This window comes from Melanostigma gelatinosum (assembly GCF_949748355.1).
Source record: "Melanostigma gelatinosum genome assembly, chromosome: 12".
In the NCBI taxonomy this organism is placed as follows: Eukaryota; Metazoa; Chordata; class Actinopteri; order Perciformes; family Zoarcidae; genus Melanostigma; species Melanostigma gelatinosum.
In genome coordinates, this window is record NC_136645.1 from 21,085,978 (window position 1) to 21,102,959 (window position 16,982).

Below are 16,982 nucleotides of genomic sequence, written 5' to 3' on the forward strand. Positions count from 1 at the left end.
TGTTTTTTTAGCTGCCCTCTTTATTTTCCGTGACGTTTGTTAAGAGTGATGAAATGTACCTCCGTGCCAGCCTTTTAAATGCTGCACTGCTCGTCAGCAATCGGTCACACGGTAACTCAGGAGGCAATTTGGCCTTGTGTGCTTTGATTCATTTGGCATGCAGTTAATACAACAGTCGCCCTGTCGTTTTTAATGAAAAGCCAACTCCTGTTGTTCCTCACCACTGCTTAGGGAAAAAAGAAATGACAGGAGTAACACGCCAGGCAGCATTAAAAGCGACCCATACTTTAAGTCTAACTTATGCCGATGTGAAGAGTTGTTCAGACGGATTTTGAAAAGGCAACTGAAGAAATTTGAGGCCAGATTTTGGTGCCATAATGATCACGTAGTCCGTCGTCACATGAAACGGCTTTGACAACATGTAATAAATTATAAATCACTCTTACTGTTATTTCCTGCCATGCGTGTAGTTTTGAACGCTTTAATGTGGCGCTTTATTCCCACGAGTACCTACCGCAGAACGAAACGGGCACGCCGCCTGTCGGCTCGCATCATGTACCGGCACATAAAGGCCGACGCGTACAGATGTGCAAATACCTGCAGGCTACGGATGAATCGGCGGAGATGTTTGTTTTCTGTGTTCTAGGAATGCGAAGTTATCGAAACGCCGGCAAATATGTCAAAGTCGACATGCTGAACGTCGGTAAAAGCTGGAACGGGTTCACTGGCAATGAGAACAAAGTGTGGATGAGATACCTGTGTGAGCTCGTGCAGCACGCGGGTCAGTTCACTGGCGTACGGGCACTGGGTGTAGTCCTCCTCGGCCCACCGTCCGGCGCGGTCGCAGCTCCGCCACGCCTTCTTCGCCTTCTGGCCGGAGGGGTGAGGGCCGCCGGCGGCCGGGCGGGGGGCGGAGCCGAAGGCGGCGGGAGCGCAGGGCAGGAAGGCCAGGATGCCAGCCAAGGTCTTTGGCCACCTGCCACACAAGATATCAGTCAAAGGAGCGAGTTTGGGAGTCTTCACTCGCGGCACCAGATGGCTATTTCATCCTTCCTGTGCTTAGGAAATTATTAATTAGCATATTTGATTTACAGCTAACTCTAATTACTTTTTTCTTTGCAGAAGACTGCAGATTCTGATACTTGATTGTGAAAAAATGTGTTGTCTTGGTGATGCCTTCTGACTTAATTAACTTTAATAATCAACTTTGTTGTGTTTCCACTTTGTGCACAATGGAACTTGAGAGCGGGGAGTACTACTCAGCCTGTGTAATGTACTATGTGGCTCTGAATGAGCTGCCTAAAGTCTTTCATTGGAGTTATTGCTTGGTTATGGCATGGAATACTATTCAACAGAATGTTTTTGGTACAAACTGGGGGCGTGGAGGGTAAAAGACATTGGAACTCAACAGCCCGGGATCTAATTGAATTGTGAAGGCAAGTTACTAAATTGCCACAGATGGAACAAGAGAGAGAGACAGAATGAGAAACCTGCTCCTGCCTGAAGGGGAGGCTTCAGCCTAAAAGAGTAATTGTTGGAATGCTGTTAAGCATTCCAACAATTGTTCTTCGAATCTTTATTCAACTTCTTCTATTTCTTCCGTCCCACCTCTTCTTCTCCTTCATTTTTTAAGCTACAGAAACCATTCAACTATCAACATGTTCAGCTCTTTCACCAAGGCAAGGCAAGGCAAGTTTATTTCTATAGCACATTTCAACAACAAGGTAATTCAAAGTGCTTCACATAAAACCATTAAAAGCATCAAAACACAAGGCAAAAGAAAAGGAGATTTCAAAAACAATTAAAAAACAGTGTAAAAAATAAAATGCAGTAGTAAAATGCAGTAGTAAAATGCAGAAATTGATTAATATATTAATTGAACGTGGTTCAATTAAAGGCAGCAGCAAACAGAAAGGTCTTCAATCTTGATTTAAATGAGCTGAGGGTCTCAGCAGACCTGCAGCTTTCTGGGACTTTGTTCCAGATATGTGGAGCAGAAAAACTGAATGCTGCTTCTCCATGTTTAGTTCTGACTCTGGGAACAGAAAGTAGACCGGTCCCAGACGACCTGAGGGGTCGGGATGGTTCATAAGGTAGCAGCAGATCAGAGATGTATTTTGGCCCTAAACCATTCAGTGCTTTGTAAACCAACAGCAGGATTTTAAAGTCAATTCTTTGTTGGACAGGAAGCCAGTGCAAAGACCTCAGAACTGGAGTGATGTGATCCACCCTCCTGGTCTTAGTGAGGACTCGAGCTGCAGCGTTCTGAATCAGCTGCAGCTTTCTGACGGACTTTTTACAGAGACCTGTAAACACACCGTTACAGTAGTCCAGTCTGCTGAAGATAAATGCGTGGACAAGTTTTTCCAAATCCTGTTGAGACATAAGTCCTCTAATCCTTGATATATTCTTCAGGTGATAGTAGGCTGATTTTGTAATTGTCTTGATATGGCTGTTCAGGTTGAGGTCTGAATCCATAACTACACCTAGATTTCTGGCTTGGTTTGTGGGTTTTAACATCAGTGACTGAAGCTGAGCGGTGATTTTCAATTGTTCGTCCTTGGTACCAAAAACAATTACTTCTGTTTTATCTTTGTTTAATTGAAGAAAATTCTGGCACATCCAGTTGTTGATTTGTTCAATGCAGTTACCCAGCCCTTGTATGGGATTATAGTCCCCTGGTGACATAGTTATGTAGATTTGTGTGTCGTCTGCATAATTATGATAACACACTTTGTTGTTTTCCATAATCTGAGCTAGTGGAAGCATGTAGATGTTGAACAGAAGAGGCCCCAGTATTGAGCCTTGGGGAACACCACATGTCATTTTAGTCAGCTCTGATGTGTACTCAGCTACAGACACAAAGTATTCTCGGCCCTTCAAGTAGGATTCAAACCAGTTAAGTGCTGTGCCAGAGAGTCTCACCCAGATTTTTAGTCTTTCTAGGAGTATGGCATGGTCGACCGTGTCGAATGCAGCACTGAGATCTAGTAACACTAAGACTGAACTTCTGCCATTGTCTATGTTTATGTGGATGTCGTTGAAAACCTTAACAAGAGCAGTTTCAGTGCTGTGGTGCTGTCGAAAGCCTGACTGGAAAACATCAAAGCAGTTATTTACGGCCAAGAAGTCGGTCAGCTGTTGGAAAACCGCTTTTTCAATTTTTTTACTTAAAAATGGGAGGTTTGATATTGGCCTATAATTTTTCATCGTTGCGGAGTCTAAACTTGCTTTCTTTAGCAGTGGTTTAATAACTGCAGTTTTTAGGGCTTGTGGGAAGACACCTGAGAGAAGGGATGTGTTTACAATTTGTAAAAGATCAGTGGTCATGCAGTTTGAAATATTTTTGAAAAAGTGTGTTGGTAGAATATCCAAGCAGCAGGAGGATGACTTCAGATGTTGTATGACATCACACACACACGCCATTTTAAAATAAAAGCCCCACAGAATGAATTCTAACTGAAATGCTTGTGATGAGCCTTTCATTTAATAACCGGTTTGTGTTTATCTAACATTATGATTCTGTCTCCTCTCCCCTTCTCCCCCACACCCCATTTCAAAATAAAAGCCCCAGAGAGTGAATTCTAACTGAACTGCTTGTGATGAAGCCCGTCATTTAATAACCTCTGTTTATGTGTGTCAGACATTATGATTATGTCTCCTCTCCCCCTCCCTCCCCCACCCAGTCCCACCCTTTCAAAATAAAAGCCCCATGGATTAACTGTATGTAAACATTAAGCTCAAAATTTTGCTTTTTTGTTGAAATAATGAATGCTCTTACTAATACTGCGACAACTACTACTACTACTAATATTTCTAGTATTACTACTACTACTACTGCTGCTACTACTTCTACTACAACTTTTGCTGTTGCTACTATTACTAGTGCTATTACTGCTACCATCAATATTATTACTATACTATACTTACTGCTATTACTACCACTACTACTATTACTTATACTACAACTGCCACTACTGCCATTCATGCTACTACCAGTACTAATACTACTACAGCTATTAGTACGACTGCTACTAGTACTACTAGTACTGCTACTTCAAATACGGCCATTACTTTTACTACTACTACAGTTATATTAAATACTACGACCACTACTACAGCTATTACTACTACTACTGATACGCGGCTACTACTTCTAAATACTAATACTTCTTCTAAATACTAATACTTCTACTACTAATGATACTTCTACTACTACTATTACAAATATCACCACTGCTACTACTACTACTTATTCTAATGCTACTAATACTTCTACTGCTAATAATACTTCTACTACTAATAATACTTCTACTGCTAATAATACTTCTACTTCAACTACAACTTCTACTACTATTACTACAAATAGCACTACTTCTGAAATTTGTTTAAGCTACAGATATTGTTCAAATATCAAAATGTTCAGCTCTTTCAGGAGAGGGGTGCTTTGACTTTTCATATTTGTAATCTTTAAACTTTTAAGCCATTTTGCAATTTTCTTTTGAATGGGATCTCTATGGAGAACATCTTCAAATTATACTTCAACTTTCAAAGCCTTCTTCTTCCTCATACTTTCAGCTACAGACACCATAGTTAGACATTTCAACTAGAAGGTTTTTCAGCAGTGCAGTTTAAATGCTTTCAGGCTTCAACATTTTTCAGACAGATAGTCTCCCATTTCTTAATTTTCAGCAATTTTTTCACAATTAATTTCAGCTTTCAGCATTCCAACGCATTTTCAGCAGGAAATGCATTTTCTAGTTACAAGTGGTGTTCGTACGGCCATGCAAAGTTCAATGAAGTCTCCTATGAAGCAAGAAATGACTTTGTCAATAACGTCGTCAAACAGTTCAATTTTCCGGGTTATGCCTGTTAGTGTTTCAATGAAATAAAGCTCATTTGAGTGTGAAAAGTCAGCCAAACATTCACACTCCACTACATTAGCCTCCCTTTCCCAGATAATAAAAAGAACTTCTGGGTTTTTTTGGGTTTCTTTGGCGCTGGTGTCGATGCCTCTGCGGCCTGAAGGAAAGAGTTGTTTGTTCTCACACATATCAATCAATTTGTCTGCAAACAGAGGAGAAACACACGTCCTGTGTTTTAGTGTGATTCTCTCCTTAAGGCGACGTCCATAACCCCGCCGCTGGAGTGATGCTCACAGCGGCAACACTTTTGCCTTCATCGAAATGAAAATGAAGGCGCTCCGCACTCAGGAGGCAGGTAATCTGTTCTGAGGGGAGAGAGAGCTGCCATCTCGCTGCTCCCTCCCCCATTCTCTCTCTCTCTTCTTTTGTTTCTCCCCTCCTCTCTCTCTCATCCGTGTTGCAGCTGTAGCAGCGGCGGCAAGCAGCTACTTAGTAATAAATGGCTTTAATTTCGCCCCCCCCCCCCCAACAAAGTAGAGGGCTCATTTTCCAGCCCATTACTCCAGTGCTCCGGCAGAAACAAAGCCCCGGCGCTCGCTGCGCTGGAAGTGGGCTGTAAAGCGGCTACAAAAGGAGCATACACGACAACGGCAGAGCCACATGGGGGGTGGGGGGTGGGGGTGGGCAACCAGGCGAATGAGTGAAGAGCGGAGGACAGGAAAACAGGAGGATAGATGGAGGGCGAGGAGGTGTGCTGTTTTTGTTCCTCTTTTCATGTGAAACCTGAGTCACAGGAACAAGTGACCTTCTTTCTTTGTTATTTCATCTTTTTTACAGTCTCGCTATGAAGCCGAAATACATTGAGCCATAATGTTTGTGGGAGGTTTTCATATCACGTTTCCAATTATTACTAAACCCTATGAACCGTCCAGGCTCTACTGTACGCACAGAACTCCGGCCCCTTTTCTTTTTCTCCGGTTAATGAGCCACATCTGGTGCGAGGCCGACCAGGTGTGGCAGATTCCTGTCAGGTGGAACACAAAGCAGCAGCAAGAGGCAGACTCAAGCTCCTCAACTGCACTGTACATGTACAGATAATGGCAGAGAGAGTGAGTGGACTGATTACAGTCTTAATTTTTATACGTAGACTCCGTAATTAGGACTGGTGACTAAATTATAGGGCGCACTATTGCCTTATTTTGTTGGAGACCTTCTGGTCTCAGCTTTGAAAACCGGCGATTATTGTCCGTTACCACTAATTACACTGAACTAGCTGGTAAACGAAAGCTACTTCTGATATGGTGTATTTATAGACAGATGGACAGACAGCTAGCTTAGCTTGACACATAATAAAACGGAGGGAAACAGCTGGCCTGGTTCTCTTTGAGGTGGCGCAATCTGCCAAACACCTTTAAAGTCTCACTAATTAAAAGTGTGTACGTTTTCTTGAATTTGTACAAAAACTGGCACGTAGCGATGACACATTGTGCTTTGATGGGAAGTTTTATGCTGTAGGTGGAATTTGTTACATTTGGACTGAGCCACGCTAGCTGTTTGCACCCGTTTCCAGTCTTTGTGCTAACTTGGTAGCTTCACACATTATAGTGCTGCAGGAGCCACCTAGAACCCGTACATGGGTTACAATATTTGCACTTCCTGTTCCCTCGTCTCGAAGTAAAGAGTTTTGTGGTTCGATGCCTGAAAACTACATCCGTTAACGCAAGTTTAAGAGATTTTAAAGTTGTCTTCTACGACATTAAACATTAAAAGTTTGAAGCTTTCAGGTCGAGGGAACCAGTGCGATGTCGACTTCCGGGGCTGGCCTAAATAAATGCGTTCCCCTTGCAGTACTCTAATTACCGTACAAACATGAGAGTTGTATCAACCGGTTCATCGAACTCTTGCCAAGAAAGTCAATCAGCGTATTTCCCACGGGTTGAGCGTGACTCACCTGAAGTCGCCCTTGTTGTTGGCGACTCTATCCGCGGGGCAGTACGGTGCCGACGTCTCCAGAACCACGATCTCCATTTGCTGAGAAGCGTTGCCACGGGAACTGGTTACCAGGCACTCCCAGATGCCAGCGATGCCCACGTCGATGTTGGAGAGGATGACCTCACTGGAGGAGAACAGAGGCGTGAAACTGTGAGCGTGACCGTGTGGATTGTGTGTCTACAGTAGTGTGTGTGTGTGTGTGTGTGTGTGTGTGTGTGTGTGTGTGTGTGTGTGTGTGTGTGTGCGTGTGTGTGTGTGTGTGTGTTGGCGAACTTCTTCCTATGGTCTTAAAAGGACAAGGTGCTGGATTAGGATTTGGCCTTGAGTTTAGGGTTAAATAGATTGAGGATTATCTTTGTGTAAAGTCTTGAATTTAAAGTGTTTTTTTTGGATGAGGCTAAGGATTAGAGTTAGTCATTGGTGAGGGTTAAGGTTAGGGCAACACTGTAAGTATCCTGCAGTCAGCGGAAGCTCCTCATCAGGACGGGACCACAAAAATGTGTGTGTGCAGGCTTCACAGATCCAGTTCACATGAAGACCCTGGTGCGCATGTCGTATGCGGGGGCTTCAGATGTTGCCCGTGACTCAAGATGATCATTACTCATGCTTATCTTTCCTACTTTGTCACAGCGATTCCTATCTCAATGGAAAATGCTTCATTCAACAACGGATGGTGAAACAGTGACAATGAGCCAATGCAGGCCATTTGCCAAGGCGACTAATCTCCAGGATTTAAAAAAAAAAAAAGAGGATAAAAGCTGCCGGAGATTGCTAAGCAACGGGCTTATCACCATGGCAATATTACCTCCTTGAGGTATGCCAACTGTTTATTTTCCCAAAAAATATACTCTTTGCTTTGTGTGTACTTGTGTGTCATCAAGTCGTGGTTTCAGTATACCCAGACAATACCTAAAAAGTGTTTAATTGAGAGTGAGTAAGGGAAGAATGCTCGGAGAAAACAAAGGGAACGTGCGACAGTTGTAAAACGATAAAGTGGCAGGCCGGACAAGAGAGTGCAATGGTTGAGAGTGAAGATGATAATGGCTGAGAGAAGCTGTAATCCCAGAGAACCTTTTCTCAGAGGACATGAGAGAAATATTATTCAAAAACATGAAACGCCTTCATTTTGTCTGCTTCTCTCTCGCCTCCCGTCTCTGTCTCAATATGCTCATGACTAGAGCAACTATTTTAGACACGGGCCTGTCCCAGGATGCACTGGGGGAAAGGCAGGGAAACACAAACACATTCACACAGTTTCAAACTCGCCGGACCTGCATGTGTTCGGACTACTGAAGAGAACTGGCGCACATCAAGGTGGAGGGAGACAACCATGAGTCAAAACATAATGTTACTTGAGACTGCATTGCATTCTGGTCTATTGAGTGCAAAACATTGGCATCTCTGCCTCTTCTGCCATGGATTTCTCCCCGTATGACTTTTGATCATCAGTCCCCAGTAGTGCACTGAAGACAGAAGGCTTCGCTCTTGGATTCTGCCGGCTGTGAAACTGCTTTGTTGAAAATGTGTTTGAAATTGAAAATAATACAAATTTAAACTTCGGACGGATGATGGCGCCAGATGAAATGTTTGTAGAATAGTACAATCATGGACGTCGGAGCCAAATTATATGTCGATATATTCAATATTAGTACAAGGAACTTTCATTTTCTGTTGACTTTGCTGGTCCTGGTGGACAAAAGGAGTCCGAGCTGAAGGAGTTTCTGGTCAACCTGCAGGATTCCGTCTGATTTCGCGCGTGATCCGACCCGGTGACACCGATGACAAGCATTAGGAATAACTACATAGAGAAAGCCAATCTTCTCTCTGATGGTCTGGTTTACTTACGTAGGTCATACAGAGGCAATCCTTTCAGTAGTCCGTCAGTCAAATGCTTTAAGACGACAGTGTTTTGAATCTAACGTGTAACTAAAGTCACATTGTGCTCAGGTTTGAGGAGTGAACTCCACTGCTGCCTGTTTTGTCAGAGAAGATGAGCAGAAATCAGAGAACGCTGCTGACATCCCGCCCCCCGCGGACCCCGAGACTTTGCTCCAATGAATAAAACAAGTCCTGATTTCATCTTCTGTGTTCCACTAAAGCTCTGTTTTCTGATTGCTTTTCTAAAAGGCCCTCGATCACATTTTGAACGCTTGACTGAGATGATGACATTCTTGGCCACAGCACCAGTGTGTGTGTGTGTGTGTGTGTGTGTGTGTGTGTGTGTGTGTGTGTGTGTGAACACATGTGAGGGTTATTGCGTGTTTTTAAGATTTTTAAAAGTCACTTGTTCCTCAAAAGGATTTTTGCACCAATCATAGTTTGGACGGGAGCGTTTTTGATGTATCGTCATTAAGACGGATTTCCACAGAGTCTCGACACACAATAGTAGAAATGAGTCACTCAGACTGTGACGATGTCCTTAACTCTTACCTCTCTTCCGCACACTTATTCGGCCTCACACACGCTCTTTCGCCCCCTCCCCCTGTGAAACGTCGTCCTCCCTCTTCCACAGGTTGAGTAGTGAAGTGTGGACGGGCTTTATATCGAAACCCTCTGGGCTCAGTGCAGCTGTCAGCATCTGTTCAGTGCAACAGTTCTATAACGAACCCCGATGAGGACATACGTCGTCGAATTAAACCTAATCTAAACATGACATATTGCAGGGTTATTGTTAGTCGTGCTCATCACAGGACTGCTATTCTACAGGGGTATCATTGGGATACCCCTCAAACTGATTTTCATCGTCACGCAGGATAATGATAATGGTAGCGCACGTCCATGTTTCAAATACTGCCCGTAAAGCCAACAATTCCCACTTTGCTCACTGATTTAGCAAAGCGGAACTTGAGGGATTTCAGCATTGGAGACGTTCCTCTAGACTCTGCTAGATTGAAAACAAACAAACAGCGGATCAGTTGCAGGGGATTGTTAGTGAAAAACCCAAATAAATGTGGGTTTACAGGCAGCGCTCAGGTGGGGAACCGATGGGGCTATAACCTCCACGGAGAATGACAGTCGCCCCACTGTAACCCCACCAATGAATGACCAGGCGCTCGACTTTGCTGTACCTGTCTCTCACTCCTCAGATCATCTGGTCCAAGATCGTCCACATTTCTATTGTAACCTTCTGTGTGTCGTATGGGTGAGTTCACGTTCACATCAGGCACGTTGTATTAACTTTAAAGGTGTTTTGTCTCTTGTACAGAAAAAAGATTTATGTTCACATTCAGTGTTAAGGCCTTTGAACACCAAGTGCGTGTTTTTACGTAAAAATATTTTGAATCCGTCATCCGATGAAAAGCGCTTCGCAAATTGAAAACTGAGTAAATAACGTGGGTACAAAGGATAGCGCTAGTCCCAAATGATGCTAATGTATGAATGACATTAGCTTTATTTTTACCAATAAAAAGTGAAATCATGGTGAGACGATAGCCGGTGGGTTCCCAGAATGCATTTCGGCCAATGCGTTTCACCTCTTTTGCCCTCCACACGTACGGTTCACCTGCGTTCAACCGAAGCCTGCTTGAACGTGATTGGTCCATACTACTCGGACTTCAGATGGGGAACCAGAACGCCTCCGATACCAACATCTGGTCCTGCATACGGATTCTGCATATTAGTGAATTAGCTTTCTCATAAAACACAGAAAGCTGGCTATTCATAAAATCTTTAAAAGCATTGTTGTCGTCCATGTTGACTTAAAAACCCGTCTTCTTGCCTTTGCTGGTGCATTGCTGCATCACGGCCGCCTGTAGATCAGCGGAATATTGAGAAACAATTGGCAGTTGCACGTCATCGTGCACGAGACAAACAAAGCAGGGACCCACATATTGGAAAAACTGCTCCGCAGCCCTTCCGGAAGTCCAAAACTCCAGAGCTCACCGTTGAGTAAACTGCTGTTCACTTTGCATTTCCACTTCGGTGTCCTGGCCTCATTCTACAAATGCGTTGCTTCATCATCCTCGCTGAGGTACAAGAAAACTGGTGAAAATGAGAAAGTGGAGGCAGGCGTGGAGAGACGAGCTTAGAACAGTGGGGATGTTATGAGCAGGACTCGGGGCTCAGGTATCCTCTCACTAAAGATGCTGCTTTTGTAGAGGTATGAGCTGTCGTGTTATTTGTTTTTAGCGATGCTCTCTATCATTTCTCTATTTATTTCTGCATCTGTCTGTTTTCTGTCGGCACTTGATGTCATAGTTATGTAATTGTTGATGCAGATGATACTTGACAATCAAACGCCACGTGTCCACACATAGCAGCCCCACCGCTCAATAAGCAACTCGTGATCGAGTCATTATTACATTAAAGGGGCTGAAGCGTCATTCAACCTTTTTGGTCATTTATTAATCTTTAAGGAAAGTTCACATAATAAATAATGACCGGCGACGCCAGTGCATGAAACAAAACAGATGAATTAGATTGTGTTATGGATGGTGATGATGCTGATGATGGTGGTGATGATGATGCTGATGCTGATGATGATGATGATGGTGGCGATGATGATGCTGGTGGTTTTGCATGTGTACTTGCCACTGTGTGATTCAGAGCTGCTGCACTTGTCTCTTCTCAACCATGAGCGGTCTGCAGAGAGGACAGTTACATCATCGCTGTACATGGGCCGAATGTCTGAATGCTGGGAAACACACAGGGAAATACCCCCCGACCCCCACCCCAACACACACCCACCTCTCCTCTCCCTCTCCTACTCCCCTCCCGGCTGCCTCGTGAAGGAAAGCTTCACCACAGGAGGCGAATCCTGCTGCAGCCTGGTCACAGACGGCCCTGGTCGAACCGCTGCACCAAGACAACACAAGGGGAGCGGAGGGGAAAGCGCTCCAACGGCCGGTCCGGGTTACAGAAAAAAAGGTCATCCTCACGTAAATGAACGTATGAAGGAAAAAGGCCCCGGTATGTGGAGCGCAGTGGGGAAGGGCCACACAAAGCACTGACCTACATCCACAGCAACACTGCACCATTGTAGGAGCATTGTAGGAACTTACGCTAAAACTGCTTTCTTGAACATTTAGACGAGGAATACATTCTGCCTGTAGAACTCATCTACATGCCCACAGACGTACACACTCCTAACCCGCTCTCTCTACACTCACTACTCCGCTCAGCACATTCACATGTTAAACTCCAACCCGTGCAACCAAGAGATTTTGTTTTTCTTCACTCACTGAAACAGGCACGCAGTAAAAAAAGGACGAACCCGGAAGGTAAAATTGCATATATGTGGACATAATCAAATTTGGTCTCCTTGGCAACTGGTGTTGCACAGAAGCATGTAAACCGACCGCTAAACTCATGATAGAAAAGAGGAAAAAAACAAAAAAACAACAGAGGCAGGGATTTGAAGAAGCCACAGTAGGACGCAATAAGAGCGGAAAGATATGTGGGTAGAGTTTAATCAAATTACAGTTTATGTTTGTAAGTAGGAGCAGAGATTAAAGCTGGAGAGAGATCACCAGCAGAGACACGGAGGAGAGGGCAGAGAGAGAGAGAGATATTTCCCTCTTTCCTCTGCCTTCAGTGATACTTCTAAACCAGGTTCATCGTTTTGTGCAAGATTAGCCTGATTAAAAATGTAGAGGATTAAGTAAGATACATCCAAAGAGTCCGCCGTAGCGAGCTACAGGGCTCTGAAATGTTTGATTAATGAAACATGAATCACAGGCCGGTCCCACGGCCGCCGCTAGCATAGCTAATACCGGGGGTTTGGCTTGACACCATTCCTCAGGAGGAGTCTGGCCCGCGGCGCGGAGCCATCGGGCCTCATGGGACTCCACCCCCTGAGCAACGTAAACGGATCAGCTTATCGGCCCACCTGCGCCAGCGAATAAGAGGCTCTGATGATACGCAGAGAGAACACAGTACAGTACGACAAGCTGCATACAGAGCGGTACAAACGGTGAGCGAGGATCACGTGGTGTTTTTGAGTGTCTAAACTGGCCGTTTGCCCGACGCAGCCTAAAGCGGGATGAGAAAAAACAGCCGCAGAGCATTTTCGGGGTTCACCTTCACAGAGGTCACTCCAGCGAGGCTTTGGCATCCCAGCTCGCTTTGCTGCAACGCCGCGCGACAAATCCAGACGAGGGCTTTAAGCAGCGAGCTAAATCCTGTGTGTTCAGTCTCTCCCCTCCGACGGGGCGTGCGGGGCGAGGCTGACTGACTCGGGAGGACACCCGTCCAAGGTGAACAACAGCTAATGGCTAATGCGACGTCTAAATAAGCACTGGCGGCGTCTGGCACGCAAAAGGTCAAAACATTTGTAACTTTTTCCTTTTTTTTGTCTTAACGAGTGTTGGACCAGTGAGATCGCAGGACTTTAACTCCCCCCCCACGTCTCTGTCAACGCTGCAGTTTAGGTCAGAACTCAGGGTTGAAGGGTGAAGTTCAGGCACGGCGGAGTGTTGTTGTTGGACCGAGCTCCGTTTCACACTCATCAGCTATGGAAATGATGTCTGCTCCTTGCTCCCTTTCTCTCTCCAGGAGGGAGACGTTTCAGGCGCCAAGAGCAACATGACCTGATCGGGTTCTGCATGAGGGAGAGATAAGCTGCATTATTTGTGTATCGGCGAGGAGAGCGGCGGGTGATTGCAGAGCGGGGGGGGGGGGGCCTCCAATCAGAATGTGAGCAATGAGAAATTCTTCACGTTCCGTTGGGACCCTGAGCTGGAAAAGCAGAGTCAACATTGTGGGGGACTGGTTTCTTTGAGAGGGGGGAGGGAGGGGGAGCAGTGCAGCTTGTGCTGATGGCACCGCGGAAGCAGAGTGGCTGGAACGGGAGCGTCGCTACACAGCCAACACAGAGGCGTTCTACTTACAGTACAATGATTAACAATAGGGGTTCATGCCCTTTCTCTACAGTCAGTATCAAGCCAGTGACTTCACACCTACATCTCTCGACTGTTGTGCGCTGCGTTACAAATAAAAGTCCTGCATTTAAAATGTCATTTAAACTCGCATCAATTCAACTTTCACATAAGTCAACAAGAAAACGTTCATATATTATTAGCATATGATGTTATAAAGTGACTGAGGAAATATAGCCGTCAAATAAAATTCTGTTGATAAAAAAAAGAGCAATATTTATTTTTGAACTGCAGTGAGGTAAAATAGCAAGGTGGTGACATATTCAAGTAAAGTAAAAGTACCTCAGAATTGTCCTGTGAGTTGTAATCTGTTGATAATGGTAAGCAATAAGTACTGAATGACAACGTTTTGCACTGACCCCAGTTGATGAATTCATCAATAAGACTGCCACGGAGCATCACTGCTGACATACTGAAACCTCACCTGAAGTTCTCTCTCTACCCTGTAATCTCATTATTCAAGGCGGTGCTTTCACCGGCGGGGGGGGGGGGGGGGGGGGGGATCACTGAGAATGTCAAACAGTGAGCTGGTACATAATGAAAAGAAGAAGAAAAAATATTGATATCTGTGGCGTTGGCAGTCAGGGGACGGGTATACCTCCCCCAGAAGCGGAGCCGAGTAGTAGCTGGCATTGTTGTTGCCAAATAAACAACAAGAGGCGTTGTGACCCTGTTGACACGGAGATACATATTTCTGTCAGCGCTCCAGCAATATTTATGTTAGCGAGGCCGAGTCAGAGCAGGCAGCAGTTAAACTAATCAACAGCAATGTGCTGCTGCGTCTGAGCCCTGTTGCTACAGTGTTATGTCAAATACATTTACTATAACACAGACAGACAGACAGACAGACAGACAGACAGACAGACAGACAGACAGACAGACAGACAGACAGACAGACAGACAGACAGACAGACAGACAGACAGACAGACACGCACGCGCCGCGGACCACCACGAAAACAAAGACAGGAAGAGGATGGAGGCTTGCGGCTTCTATCAAAAAAAGATGACGAAATGTGCCGAACCAGTGTTGCCAGTCTACTTTATCACCGCAATTATGATTCAGCATCTGTTCCCCTTAGCGTGTGACCAGCCAGCGCCGGCGCTCGGGGTGCGGCTAACCTCTGGAGACGAGCCGCAGATTGCTCTGAGGTGTTGGCCCGCCGCCAAGCCAATTCTGTCCTGTCCTCTCGGATCCTTATCAAGGGCGCCCACACCAAAAAGAGTAAATCACAGCCCCGATGGGTGAGTGAGGGATAGACAGGAGGACGTCTCTGTGTGTGTGTGTGTACATATAATATATATGTGTGCGTGTGTGTGTGTGTGTGTGTGTGTGTGTGTGTGTGTGTGTGTGTGTGTGTGTGTGTGTGTGTGTGTGTGACACAGGCTGCAGTTTGTGTTTATTTCTGCCTTCATCTGCATGGGTGGACTTACCAACACCCTTGGACGTATGCGTGTGAGCTAATCAGCTAAACATCCCCCCTGCCTCCCTCTCCTCCCCCTCCTCTCTCCCCCTCCGAGCGTATACCTGGTGAGTAGGCAGCAGTCGTGGAGCAGAGTTTCCTCCACGTAGACGCCCCGGTCCTCCTGCGTGGTCACGCCGTCGCCGTTGTGACGCCAGCGCAGCTCCACCGACGGGTCCAGGCGGGAGGCGGTGCACTGCAGGGGCAGCCGGTCTCCGTGGAAGACCAGCTGTCTCTGGGAGGGGATGAGCTGAAAGAGGGGCATCTCCAGAGGTCCGTCTGGAAGGAGAGGACGAAAGAGGGGAAAAGGTCAGCTTGTAAACGTTCACGTCCACCCTGCCAGCAGGACGGAAACGGAGCGAGGTCATGCTTCCATCCTTGAGAGGGGGAAACAAAGAGGCGAGAGGCAGGATGGAGGGTTTTAGGGGATCGCTATTGGCTGGGATCTCGCAATTGGTGTTAAAATCTACAAAAGCGGAATTACACGCATGGATTGAAATCAGACTTGCATCAAGCCCGCAACGCATTCTTACACCGTGCACCTACACACACACACACACATTCTGTCAAGGTCACCCTCCTCCCCCGTCGTTGCCACATGTTGTTGCCGCTGATGTGCGAGATGAACAGCGGCTGATAAAGACGAGCAGCCTTGAGCTCTCCCCTGGACTCTCCTTGACTCCTTACATGTTGACAATGGAGGCCAGTGATAGGATTACTTACCGGCTAAATCCTCAAGCCCTTTTGCTTTTTTTTTTGCCAGAGAATACGGCTGCGATAAGGATTGAGATTAGAAGACAGAGGAGAGTGTTTAGTCCGCTGGTAGAATATGGAAAAAGGTTGTTTTTTTGAGAAAACCCCTCAGGACCTGACTGATCTAATCATACTGCAGATGTAGAACATGTAAGACAATGCGGTGTCTCTAATCATGATGAACCTGTAGGAGATGTGTATGTTGCCAGGTCTGGCCGTGTTTTATTCATGTATCTCTCCAGGATTAGGCCGGTGCCACAGTCCCACCTCGGGAATTAACTTTCGGAGCGCCTTCTCGTTCATACGAGACATTTCCTTGGACGCACTCCAAAGAGCAGCGTAAGCGCTTTGCCTTCGCTTGTATTCCAATCAATTGGGGGATGTTGCCGCTGACAGGCAATTCGATACATGGCTCATGAAGTTTTTTTATTGCTCGGTGCATCGGTTTGGGAAAAAAGAAAAAAAGAGTGAAAGATCCATGTCAGGTGCTTGAACGTCTCCGGCCCACAACTCAACACGGGAAAAGGGAGCGAGCGCGACTGTTTATGGTCGTACATAACACCCCTCCGCAATCACAGCTGTTAACACATGCAGAGCTGCGACCTCAATTTTCTCCATAAGTAATTCATAATCAGTGCATGATCAAAAGCGCGCCGCTTTGGAGAGCAACGTTAAAAAGCTGTCGCTACCACCACGACAGCTGTGTAATTACTCGAGCTGACGCGGCACGAAGGAGACCGTAGCCGAGTGTGAAACACCACGGGGGGGGGGGGCGGGGGGCTGTTGACTTGGCTGATGCTGATACTGTTGAAACAACGCTTTGAGCCAAGGATCAGAGCGTGGCTGCTCGCCTTCGGCCGTTGGCCACTGCCAGAGCAAAATGCAATTATTGGTTGTTTGTGAGTGTGTGAGAGTGAGGGGGGGGGAGAGGGACAGGGACAGGGACAGAGGCATAATGGTATGTGTGAGGGCATTAGCAGTGTGGCTCGGTATGTGGAACAAACGTTGATGCTCCCTGACGACCGGGCCTTTGTTA

At 45.9% G+C, this 16,982-nt stretch overlaps 1 protein-coding gene across 1 annotated transcript in view; it reads right to left on the reverse strand.

Moving 5' to 3' along the window:
- The window catches only part of adgra1b (adhesion G protein-coupled receptor A1b), a 144,449-nt gene that overhangs the window by 96,538 nt on the left and 30,929 nt on the right, over positions 1–16,982 (reverse strand). The window contains exons 7-9 of the mRNA XM_079279793.1: positions 15,259–15,472; positions 6,817–6,981; positions 757–976 (exon numbers count right to left, since the gene is read on the reverse strand). Coding sequence (XP_079135919.1) covers positions 757–976; positions 6,817–6,981; positions 15,259–15,472 — 599 coding nt within the window. The remainder of the gene's footprint in view (positions 1–756; positions 977–6,816; positions 6,982–15,258; positions 15,473–16,982) is intronic.